The sequence below is a fragment of the Phaenicophaeus curvirostris genome, chromosome 5, assembly GCF_032191515.1.
Source record: "Phaenicophaeus curvirostris isolate KB17595 chromosome 5, BPBGC_Pcur_1.0, whole genome shotgun sequence".
Classification (NCBI taxonomy): Eukaryota; Metazoa; Chordata; class Aves; order Cuculiformes; family Cuculidae; genus Phaenicophaeus; species Phaenicophaeus curvirostris.
The window spans coordinates 26,359,036-26,372,319 of NC_091396.1; the positions used below are offsets into that span (position 1 = coordinate 26,359,036).

The window sequence follows — 13,284 nt, forward strand, 5'->3', positions numbered from 1 at the left end:
TGGTCTTGTCTCTAAATAGAAAATGAAGCAATAAAAATCCTAAAATAGCTCTATCCCAAAGTCCAACCATCAATTAAGAATTTAATTTAGTTAAAATAGGCGTGGAACTTTTTTTCTTTTTGCATTGGGGTGGGAGTGTAGTGGAAAGACTGAGAAAAAACTGTTGTGTCCCAAAACCTTCTTATGAGGAAACCTGATTCATTCATGTTGTAGAGCAAACTAGAAACCTACTTCAATTCCTATCATTGTCTTTTCTTTGGTTTCCCTTGCAATTTTAAATGCTATTATTTATTGTAAAGCATAATACTGTTGATTTCTAATGTCTTACAGTTGTCGACAATTAATAAACAGAAAAAGGACTTTGGATTGTTTCTTTTCTCTGCATAATGCTGGACTTGATACTTGACTAAGTGAAGCTATTACTTCTTACAGTTACAGGTTGCCATATTGTTTCTAGTAAGTTCTGCAGAAATTCTTACTTGAAGTTTTGCAAACAAAAGGTCAGATGTATTCAAAAAGTATAAAAATGTATAAAAGAAAAGTACTCCAGTAACATAATGATAAAGGTTGTATCAACATGTAGAAAATAAGCCAAGGGAAACAGCTTATCTATGCAGAATACTGAAAACACATTTAGCTGACCACATTGTGCCTGTCAAGGATAATATGCTTTATGAGGTTTTCTTTTCTCCAAACAATGAACAACTGCTACCTGGAATCCAAAATTACAGTCAAAAATCCAGCTTTAATGTTAAATAGGAGAGGGGAAAGAGTAGGAGAAGAGGGGAGAAAGCTCTCCTGACAGAACAGGGGCTGCCCATTTTTCTGCAGAACATTTTTCATCTACATACAAACTAAGTGAAGACAATAGATACACTCAGACTTTATCTAGCTGCTTGAACATATTTTAAGACTTTTTTTTTTTTTGGAGTAATAGTTTAGGTTATGACAGTAATTTAAATTATTTATTTTTTTCTATCAGCTTTAATTGTAGACTATAATTTAGTTATTGAAAAAGGAAACACCAAATAGCAACTATAAAAATGACATCTCTAATGTTATTTTGTAAAGCAATAGAATAATGAAACAGCAAGACTCTCCACAAAGTCAAAGGCTGTCAGACTTCTACAGTTACTGATCAGCACAACAACACTGGAAAAAATAATAATAAAAAAACAAACAACCACCTCACATACACCCTGGAACAGCCCAATGGTAATCTTTCAAATATATGCAACCTTTTGGATGACACCTAAAGAAAAAATGCTTTAAGAACCAACAATTCAAAGTTGGTCTTGTTCAAGAAGACAGCACCCATATACCAAGCATTTTGCTTCAAAATACTAAGGTACAATCAGAAAATATCACCTTATTAATACAGAATAGATTAATATAGCTGAAGAATTAAAACAAACATGCCACAGAAACTGCTATCTTACCTTCCTTTTTTAACCATTTCACAATGTTTCCTTCTTCCATTGTAGGAGAAAGTGCAGGCATGAAAACTTTAATACTAGGTGTACCTGTAAAACAAGCATAGGATTATCTAGAACAAATACCATTTCCGTATAAATATTTTCTCAGTTAATTGCTTAACACAAATAAAAGTGCATGAATTTGAAAGACAGTTGACGAAAGTTTCACTTTAACATTCTTTTAAGCTTACATACACGCATGCACTCTCGAGAGCACTGAGGAAAACAAGGCATTAAGTATAGAACCTATGTGTTACACAAAACAAGGACCAACTCGAGTATGAAGTCATAAATAATACTTTGTATTAAGCATATTAATCTGTCTTAAGTAAAAAAATGATACAGACACTTTGGATCTGGTGAAGATGACCTTAAAGCCGAAGCAGCGCGAGAATCTGATTAAATTAATTTTTAATGGAAGTTTTCTTCACAACCAAGTCTTAGTGCATTATTAAAAATATACAAGCTAGTATTTCAAGCATCCATCAGTTCAGCCTGACCTACTAAACAATGCAAGTGAAACAGGGTTACATATCTGTTGGGCAAATTAAATTCTATTGTGCAATTAGCTCTGAGCTCCAACTACACACAAGCTATCAAGTGTAGAATGAAAAGCAGCTATAAAATAGAAAAAGCTAGAATGAAACTGTGACTTTTTCTTTTTCTTCACATCCAAAACATATTAAATTTCAAAGCAGAGCCAACTAATACCCCCTGCCTCTTGTGTATCAAAGGCATAAGTACTAAGTCATCACTTTCATTTTTGGGGGCTTTCCACATATGGCCCAGGTTCTTAGTTCTGCCTGTGTCAGGGTCTCTGAGCAAAACCTTGGTTAAAATGCTGTGCCACAGCCTCTCACTTACTCCAGGACACAAGTGAATGAGGCAAGCCTCAGACTTGTCCTCTCATGCCTGCTTGCTTAGCAGGAAGTCTGAATATAAGACTCATCAGGTATAAGCAAGCCCAAAGGAGAGAACAGACACACACAGACACATGCACGTACACACACCTCAAACCTCAAGGGAGGTCAAAACTGCTGCCATCACAAGAAACTGGGTAGGAGGAATTGATATGCTCCCTGCTGATGAACCGAGATGTGCGATAGAGGACTCCACCCACAACCTCCTCAGTGGCATTTACCACAGTTTTTCTTCTTTGTGTCAACAGTATGACTATGAATGTATGGCCAGGTAACAGCCAAGCAGGCATCTTATCTTGCGTCTTAGAGTACCTACCCATCCTCCTTTCTCCTCTCCTCCTCTTTGCCACAGGCTGGGGAATTTTTTCCAGACAACAGATGAAAGCACATCTTTTAAATTAATAGTGTCCACCTGATCCTAGTATTCCAGACACTGATGATCAACCTGTTCCACTGATAAATACTGAAAAAGTTTATTTATCCTTTCTGCTAGGAAACTATACCTACTTTGCAGACTGAGACTGCCTAATTTCAAGTTTCAGCGATTGGATCACCTTTCTTAAAGAGCTCAAAAGGTTTTTCATTACAGAGATGGGTAAGAATCTATATACAGAGACTGGTAAATTCTTAGCCTTTCCTCTCCTTTAACAAGCCAAATAAAAAAGAACTGAAAAGTCCAACGTATTTAAGCAACACAACAATACAACCACTCTGCCCATCCAACACCATGTACTAGGCGTGGCTAGATAGCAAATCCCTTCAGTCTGCCAGTTTACCGAATCTGCCTAATAAACCCATACACAGAGGGAAGGGGCACTGCAGAGCAGCAAGCTGCATGCCACGTAAGTGGGATTCTTCTGAGGACATGGCTCACGATACAGCACACTCATTGGTTTCACAGTGTGCTACACACCTTATGATTTGATCCAGCATAGCAAACTTGTATTCTGACACACAGCTCGTAATAAAAGATTCTTTTCTGAACTTTCAAGGATAGTTATGAGGCCAAATAAATATATCTTTTCAGATGCAATTTTGTAAGAGTAGTTTTCCAGCATCTAACTGATTTTTGAGGCTTTCTTGAACTACTATAACTGAATTTCAGTTAGAGAACAGAAATAGACACATACACAGTTCATGTATATAACAAGAATCTACTCGGCTTTATATGCCATTTTCTCTAATACCCAGGACTAAGGCTTATTATCATTCAATAGGCAATGACATCACATTTCTCCCAGTTGCAGCATTACTTGCAGTAAGCAAGTAAACAGGAAGAGCTTTAAAAACTTAGCAATTAATCCTTTTAAAATTATTATTATCCAGAAGAAAATGAACAAGAAAAAAAAAAAGCCTAGATGAATTTGAATTTTGCATGGAAAAATACGTTTCTCATTCATACTTCCAAGTCCTAAGAGTTACCATGGCTGAGATCGCAGACAAGACAAAGGCAGAAGTGAAACTTCAGTTAATACATGATGAATTAAGGGAATTAAGAGTGTCCACCTATGTTCTGCAATTCATTAGTGTTAATACATCCAATAAATTTGACCTTGACTTTCTCATTGCTACAGGAGTGGGAAAAAAGTCACTACACTTGTAAAAAACTTAGGTATTTAGCCATAAATATTTCAGAGGTTAGGTAGAGTTAAAAACATTACATAGTTTTTCCATTATTTCTGTTTCTATTATTACTTAATCTATCTTCCCATATCTCTCTAGTGGATAGATCTCAGGATAGGGGCCAGGGGAGTAAAGTCCCTCTCACTGTAAGACAGGATTAGGTTCATGACCACCTGAGGAACCTGAACATATATAAGTCTATGGGACCTGATGACATATGCTCCAGAGTCCTGAGGGAATTGGCTGATGTGGTTGTCAAGTTGCTTTCTATAATATTTGAAAAGTCATGGCAGTCAGGTGAAGTCCTCAGTGACTGGGAAAAGAGAATGGAAAAAGATGGAACAACCCTCCTGTGAGGAAAGGCTGAGAGAGTTGGGGCTGTTTAGCTTGAAGAACAGAAGGCTCTGGGAAGACCTTACTATGGCCTTTCAGTAAGTACTTCAAGACAGTTGATAAGAAAGATGGGAACAGACTTCTGAACAAGGCCTATAGCGATAGGACAGGGTGTAGTGGTTTTAAACTAAAGGAGAGTAGAGTCAGACTACATATAAGAAAGAAGGGGTTTTAACATGGTGGTTCGCGTTTTACTTCAGCAAAGATTATTTGATTCGTTTCCCAGAATATGCTACAAACTTTGGCATAAATACAAAATCGAAAAAAAAAATTTGCCACTGTAACATTTTCCTCTGTATTTTGAGCAACTATCAAAAAATCATACAGACCATTCTGGTCCTTCAATCAAGTTAGGAGAGAAGATCCAGAAGCAAATACACAACCAATGTGTAAAATAAATAAATAAACCCCAGGATACAAACCAGAAGGAAGAATCCAAAAATCAAGGCACATGCCAAATCTGAAAATGAGCAACTGTTGGGCACCACTGTAAGAGCAGTAACTGCAACTGAGAAACTGACCTTAGAAGGTATATGACTACGTATTTAACAGACAATACAGTAGGCTAACAGTCTTCTCAGGCACTTACAACTTGCTACTAACATTCACACTAAACCAAAATAACACTACACAGAAAAAAAACCCTTGTCATTAGATAACAGAAGTTTTCACAAAGTTTTTAAGTGGGAGATCAGACAAATACAATGGTAACTAAAACAAACACACCTCTTTCCTTCATCCTTATGCAGCTTCCTGCCAGATACACAGGATATTTCACTTATAAGGCCCAGGCAACAAATAAAGGATTGCTATTATTATACAGAGGAATCTTTCTGCTGACCAACACAACATACAGCTCAAAGGAAATTTTTTTCTGAAAAAAACCCTACAGTGTTCTGCGACTCATATTTGTGAAGACATGGAGAACTGAGGGCTACTCAGCCACTTCAACAGGCAAGAGACTATGAACTCTCTTAGTGAGATAACATTATCTCCAAATATAACTCCGAGAGCTAGCGCACTCTGCACGACAAAGCAAAATGTCCATTTTTCCACTTCTGATACTATACTTTATGTTGCAAATACAGTATTGTAACTCAAATAGTCTTCTTTCCCTTCTCAACATGGGGAAACGCTTCAGTGTAATGCTAGCCTCACAAATTCAATCTGCAAGTACATTTAGAAACAGTAAAACAAATACGAAGTTTGAAAACTAGCCCTACGCTCCACTGTCTTTGAAGATGCTAAATACAAGACCTTTTAGGTTACAAGTAATGAATTCTACTACTGCCTGGAAGTTGCTAACATTTTAGTTCAAACCTTAATTACATCAAACATTATACTATCATGTGGCAATTTCATTCAGGAAAAGAAATACCTGGCTAGAGCATTCTGTGACTTATTCCTTCAGACTTCAAACATATTGCAAGATGACCGCTGATGTCATAGAAGTTTTCCTTTAAATGGTTCACTGAAAGTTCCACATAGTGCTTAAATCACAAAATAATTTGCATATGGAAACATCTTGTTTCCCAAATGGATTTAAAAAAAAAGAATTTAACAGATACAGCATAGGTCTTAATTGAAAAAGAAAACACCTGTTTACTGTTGCCAAGTGTTACTGTTGCCACTGTTGCCAAGTGTTAGCTTTTGAAATTCTGCCCTATTCTCCCACATACATTTTTAATCTATTTCCTTTTTTTGTGTTAATTATAGCTCAACATTGATTGTAAATTAGTAGCTAAGGTATATGACATAAAGCAAACATGAATTATTTAGAAAATCATTGCAAGCTTCTAGTCATCATCAGCAAGTAAGTTCAGAAAAAAAAACACACACAAAAACTCAATCAGCAGAGAGATGAAAACATTTTATCCCTACACTGGGAAACCATGGATCAGAGTGGTGGTGTCCCCTCTCCCAACTCCTGTATTCACCAGCAAAATTTGAGATCTATTTCTAGAATTGCTTTTGCCAGCCTATCATAGAAAGAAAAATATTCCTGACACTGAAAATTTTGGGAGCATTGGACTTGAGAGAACAAAACACTAAAAAAAGTAATAAGTTATTGCAAGTCATTTTTAAATTGGGCTAACTAAGGAAGAATTTTATCTTTAGAATCATAGAACAACCAGGTTGGAAGAGACCCACTGGATCATCGAGTCCAACCATTCCTATCAAACACTAAACCATGCCCCTCAGCACCTCGTCCACCCGTGCCTTAAACACCTCCAGGGAAGGTGACTCAACCACCTCCCTGAGCAGCCTGTTCCAGTGCCCAATGACCCTTTCTGTAAAGAATTTTTTCCTAACGTCTAGCCTAAACCTCCCCTGGCGGAGCTTGAGGCCATTCCCTCTTGTCCTGTCCCCCGTCAATTGGGAGAAGAGGCCAGCACCCTCCTCTCTACAACCTCCTTTCAGGTAGTTGTAGAGAGCAATGAGGCCACCCCTCAGCCTCCTCTTCTCAAGGCTAAACAACCCCAGATCTCTCAGCCACTCCTCATAAGGCCTGTTCTCCAGCCCTTTCACCAGCTTTGTTGCTCTTCTCTGGACTCGTTCCAGAGCCTCAACATCCTTCTTATGGTGACGGGCCCAGAACTGAACACAGTATTCGAGGAGCGGTCTCACCAGTGCCGAGTACAGAGGGAGGATAACCTCCCTGGACCTGCTGGCCACACCGTTTCTGATACAAGCCAAGATGCCATTGGCCTTCTTGGCCACCTGGGCACACTGCTGGCTCATATTCAGTCGGTTGTCAACCAACACCCCCAGGTCCCTCTCCTCCAGGCAGCTTTCTAGACAGACTTCTCCTAGTCTGTAGCACTGCACAGGGTTGTTGTGCCTCAAGTGCAGGACCCGGCACTTGGCCTTGTTAAACCTCATGCCATTGGACTCTGCCCAGCGGTCCAGCCTGTTCAGATCCCTTTGCAGAGCCTCCCTACCCTCCAGCAGATCGACACTTCCACCCAGCTTAGTGTCGTCCGCAAACTTGCTAAGGGTGCACTCAATGCCTTCATCCAGATCATTGATGAAGACATTGAACAGGGCTGGACCCAGCACCGAGCCCTGGGGAACCCCACTTGTCACTGGCCTCCAGCTGGATTTCACACCATTTACCACCACTCTCTGGGCCCGGCCATCCAACCAGTTTTCCACCCAGGAGAGTGTGCGCCTGTCCAGGCCAGAGGCTGACAGTTTCTCAAGCAGAATGCTGTGAGAAACTGTGTCAAAGGCTTTGCTGAAGTCCAGGAAGACCACATCCACAGCCTTTCCCTCATCCAGCAGCTGAGTCACTTTGTCATAGAAGGCAATCAGGTTAGTCTGGCAAGACCTGCCTTTTGTGAACCCATGTTGACTGGGCCTGATCACCCAGTTCTCTTGCATGTGCTTCATGATAGCACTCAAGATCACCTGCTCCATGACTTTCCCTGGCACTGAGGTCAGACTGACAGGCCTGTAGTTTCCTGGGTCCTCCCTGCGGCCCTTTTTGTAGATGGGCACAACATCAGCCAGCCTCCAGTCCAGAGGAACTTCCCCAGTCTTCCAGGACTGTTGGAAGATGATGGAAAGGGGTTTGGCCAGCACATCCGCCAGCTCCTTCAGTACCCTAGGGTGAATCCCGTCCGGCCCCATAGACTTGTGGGTGTCCAGTCGGGCTAGCAAGGCTCTGACCAACTCCTCTTGGATCATGGGAGCCTCATTATGCTCCTCTAGCTCCTGGGTTAGTACACAGACGGAACGACCCTCCTTACAACTAAAGACTGAGGCAAAGAAGGCATTAAGTACCTCAGCCTTTTCCTCATCCCCTGTTACTGTTGTTCCTTCTGTGTCCAATAGGGACTGTATGGTCTCCCTAGTCCGCCTTTTATTGTTTATATATTTATAGAAAGATTTTTTGTTATCTTTCACAGACTTTGCCAATCTGATTTCTAGTCGGGCCTTAGCCCTCCTGATTTTTTCTCTGTACAATCTCACTTCCCTCCTATAGTCCACCCAAGACGTACTGTCTTGTCCACCCTTGAGTACTGTCTCCCATGAGACTTCACCAACCAGCCTTCTGAAGAGATCAAAGTCTGCCCTCTGGAAATTTAATGCTACCGTCTTGCTAACCACCCTCTTCACTTCACCTAGAACAGAAAATTTTATCATCTCATGGTCGCTTAGTCCTAGGCATCCACAGATGTCAGGCAGATTGAAGTTTTCCACAAGAACGAGAGGCATTGAGCTAGAGATTGACCGCAGCTGTTTATAGAAGAGCTCATCAGCTGCTTCTCCTTGGTTGGGTGGTCTGTAACAGACTCCCACCACAAAATCTACCTTCTGGTGGGCTCCTCTGATTTTGACCCACAGGCACTCAACCTCCTGATGGCCACAATCCATCTCAATGGAGTCCAAGTCCTCCCTTACAAAGAGGGCTACCCCGCCTCCTCTCCTACCCTTCCTGTCCCGCCTGAAAAGCTTATACCCCACCATAGCCGTACTCCAGTTATATGAGTCGTCCCACCACGCTTCCATGATGGCAACGACATCATAGGCTCCTTGCCCTACGACAGCTTCCAGCTCTTCCTTCTTATTTCCCATGCTGTGTGCATTGGTGTAAATGCACTTCAGCTGAGCTGCCGAGCCTTCAGCCCTCCTACAGGGAACAGGGTTCGTTCCCAACTGCCTGGTAACTGGAGTAGTTAACACCAGAGTGCCTGCATCTCCTTTAGCACCCCGAGGTGTGTTCTCCCCCACTTTTTGTGTGGTGAGGTACTGGTGGTCCTCACCCGTGCACCCTCTCCCAATCACCAATTCCCCACGTCCAGGCTCGTTCCTGTCTAGCCTGGGCTCAACCCCCTCCCCCTTCACATCTAGTTTAAAGCTCGATTTATGAGCTTGGCTAGGTTTCTAGCAAGGGCTTTAGCCCCCCTAGGAGACCCATGTGTCCCGCCCTTAGCGAGAAAGCCTGGGGGTGCGTGAGCCCCCCCATGATCAAAAAAGCCAAAGCCCCTCTCCTCGCACCAGTCTCGGAGCCAGGTATTAATCGAATTCTTCATCCTGGCTTCCCGCTCCTCTCTATTTAGCCTTGGGATGGAGCAGAATACTATTTGTGCCCTAGAGCCCTCCATCATTCTCCCAATTGCCCTGAAGCCATTCTTGATGGCTTTGTCCTTTTTGTTTGTTAGGTCGTCATTACCAGTTTGGACTACTATCAGAGGATAGTAGTCTGTCTCGTGAACCAGGGAAGGAAGTTTTCTAGCTACCTCCTTCCCTGATTCACCCGGTAAGCAGCAGATCTCTCTGTGGAGCGGGTCCGGTCTGCAAATGGGTCCCTCTGTTCCTTTTAGGAGGGAGTCCCCTACAACAATCACCCTCCTCTTCTTCTTGATGGAGGATGTTTTTATCTTTTTCTGAGAATGGTGCAGCCTAGGGAAGGATTCTAGGCTGTGGGAGCCACCATCCTCATCCTCAGGGCTGAATTCCACCTGCAGCACCTGGTACTTGTTCGCCAGGGGGATCTGGGGCTTTGCTGTCTGGGTGAGGGGAGCAGGTTTCCTTCCTCTGGCAGGAACTTGCTGCCACTCCCCATCTCTTGTTCCCCCAACCATGCAGTTTGCAGGTGGATGATGTTCGGACACACTAGCTCGAGCAGGCTGCTGAGTTAGTGAGAGGGCCCTGCTCCACTGGTCAATCTCCCTCTCACACTCCCTGATGGTCCTCAGCCTCTTCAGCTCCTCTCTTAGCTCCTTCACCATGTGAAGGAGTTCCCCCACTCGAGCGCAGCTTTCACAAGTGGGGCCAGTACCAGAGGCACGAGCCGGTATGGGAGGGGGGCACTGCCTGCAGCCCAGGGTCTGGGTAGCTGCATGCACCCACTGTGGCTCCGTCTGGGTGGCAGCATCCACCCTGCCTGCTGCAGCACACAGAGCAGCTTTAACCTTCTGCCGGGTGGCCACCATGGTCTTCGGTGTCTTCTGCCTATTCCCTAGGTCCTCTCTGCGCCCTGCCCACTCGAACTGCCGCTCAAACTGCCACGCTCCTCTTTGCCACGCTCCCAGGGGCGTAGTTTAAATCTCTCGCGGTAGCTGCCGGGACCGCCCCCTCCCGTCAGGCACCGCGCGGGACCAGCGTGTGGGGGCTGTCAGGACCCCCGCCTGGGTTTTTTTTTTCTGGGATTTTCCCAGTTGTAGAGAGCAATGAGGTCACCCCTCAGTCTCCTCTTCTCCAGGCTAAACAACCCCAGCTCTCTCAGCCATTCCTCATAAGGCCTGTTCTCCAGCCCCCTCACCAGCTTTGTTGCTCTTCTCTGGACTCGCTCCAGAGCCTCAACATCCTTCTTGTAGTGAGGGCCCCAGAACTGAACGTGGTACTCAAGGAGCAGTCTCACCAGTGCCAAGTACAGAGAAATACAGAAATAACATCAATAACAGATGGCCATGGCAGAAAAAATAAAGGAGACAAAGTATACCAGCAAATTGCATTACTTCTATAACTCTAATTGGAATAGAACTTCTTTTTCCTTCTCACTTATATTCAAAATTCAATGTCTAATTACTTTCAGTTGTCTGGTGACTAAATACAGACAAATTTATTGAAAACCTTCCCAGAGAACTCATATTTTTAACATTACTTGGATGCATTTAAGTAATTTAATGGCTAAAAAAAAAAAAATCAAAGTGCTCTTTAAACAAGAAAAGCATTTCTGCTCTCTGTGATGCATGAGAATTCTAATTTTGTAAAGCAGCAAAATTGATTGCATTTTGAAAAGTCCAATTTAGGCAAGAAGTTTTAAACCAGGTATGACTACCTCTTGTTTTACATTAACTTAATTCCATTCCATGATACAACCAAAAGGAGCTGGTCAGTCTTCCCCTCAGTTGGTCATGTTCATACCTTTATTCATACCCCTAGTAATATTAATACTCATGCTGCTGCTCAGTTATCCAGCCTGAGGAAGGGACTTTGCTGGAAGTCAACTTGATCACAAAACCAAACACCATTTCTATCAGGTTACCTTCCTGATCTGGCACGTCACACAACAATATGAACAAAATCAACATCCAAAATGAACGGTGGGAAGTAGCATAGAATTTAAGTGGAGTTAAAGTTAACTGTGGAATTACAATCCAAGCACTTACGCAAAAAAAAAGAAAAAAAAATAAATTCAGGTGCATTTCAGCTCGTTTCCTCGCTCCTTTGTCATCCTCCAAGCTCACCAACCAAACCATTCCTTGTGCATTCATTTAATGTTCATGCATAGAGATACCTATGTTCAGAGATGCTCAGTAGTTTCGCAATTAAGAGCCTTGTTCAGTAACAGGAAAAAACCCTAAAACAATAGTCTCCTTTCAAAGCTATTCTAGTAATTAATCAAAAAGTGACTATGCACGTCCAAAAAAAAACAGGCTTAAACATGTCTGTGAAAAAAAAAAAGCAGTCTTACAATGAAGAATTTCCTTCACTAAATATTATCCTTTATTAACTAAAACAGCATACTAAAAAAAAAAAGGAGTAAATGCACTCATGTAGGTCAGTTGCACTGTACAGGCAGTTCCTACAAAGACAGAGTTCACTGGTACATTAAAATTTAGAGCTATGAGCATATCAAACTTCTGAATTCCTCATCATCACCCTTTAATTTCTTCTGCTATCAATAGTAACTGTATTATTACATAGCAATTAAGTCTTACTCCTTCTTTGTTCAGATAAAAACCTTCACATTAAAACAGCAGCTATTGCTTAAGAAAAAAACTCTGTGTATCCAAGAGAATTTGCCCCGGTAACATATTTTAAGAATCAAGTTGAGTCTGGTCTTGATATTTCTCTTTCCATCCTTCTGCACGAACTGACTAAACATATTTACGCTGTGTACCAAACAGACCAAGAGCAGGGCTCTAAGAGAAGAGCAGCTTCATTTGGGCATCCAAAACTCTTCCCACATCTCTCAGAAACAGAGGAAAACATAGAAGATAAGTAGAAGATTTGCCTGGTAATCTGTAACAATATACTCCTGAGAAGAGAAAAAGTATGTTGAAAGCTGTTGCTAAAACCCTATTGGTTGTTTTCCACGTCAACCCAAACCCCAAAACAAACAGTACTTTTTTACTTTCACTACTTACACCTTGAAAATAGTTGAGCGTTTTCTATTACAAGCACTTTTTTCCTCAGTCACAGCAGAATATTTATATATTTGAAGGCCTAATCTCCCACCAATCTGTTTTCCTCTCTAGACTCCAATTCCCTCATTTTTTTTTCTCAGTGAACACATTTTCTAGATCTTTAATAATTCTTCAAATTCTCTCCCATCAGTGCATACCCTTAATTTCAGTAACTCCAGAGACATAACCAAACAACACCCTCGCAAAGTAACCCATCTCCATAGTCTCATCCCATGCTACAGCCCTGATCGGCCTTGCCACCCTACACACCTGCCTGGTAACATCCACTACCCGCTCCACCCTGCATCACCTTGAGTTCTCACGTAACACCACCTACCCTCATCCCTTCGCAGCCCCACCACACCCGCAGCGGGCCAAGGGCACGAGCACTCCATCAACAACGAAGGGCGCCGAGCCCTGCCCCTCACTCACCCAGCAGCTCCCGGGTCCCGTGCACACGCCTGCAGCCTCCTCGAGCGGGGAAAGACACGCCAGCGCTCAGAGCTGACCAAGCCCCCAGCAGCACCCTCGCCGCTCCCTTGCCGCCGTGGATCAGCCACAAGGAAGCCGCCATTTCGCACCTCCAGGGCTCCCTGCCCTCCCCAGCGCCGGGGCTGTCTCTCTCACTGCCTGAGCAGAAAGCGAGCGGCGCGGCCCCACTCCGGGGGGCCCTGCGGCAGGACCGCCCGCGGGTCTACCCAATCGCCCGCTCGCGCCCGGCTGCCGCTATCG

The 13,284-nt window shown here is 43.0% G+C and overlaps 1 protein-coding gene across 1 annotated transcript in view; it reads right to left on the reverse strand.

The window, feature by feature from the left end:
• Positions 1–13,187, reverse strand: part of PDHX (pyruvate dehydrogenase complex component X) — a 51,107-nt gene extending 37,920 nt beyond the window's left edge. Inside the window, exons 1-2 of the mRNA XM_069858124.1 lie at positions 12,985–13,187; positions 1,440–1,523 (exon numbers count right to left, since the gene is read on the reverse strand). Coding sequence (XP_069714225.1) covers positions 1,440–1,523; positions 12,985–13,126 — 226 coding nt within the window. The 5' untranslated portion in view covers positions 13,127–13,187. The remainder of the gene's footprint in view (positions 1–1,439; positions 1,524–12,984) is intronic.
• Between the last annotated feature and the right edge of the window lie 97 nt (positions 13,188–13,284).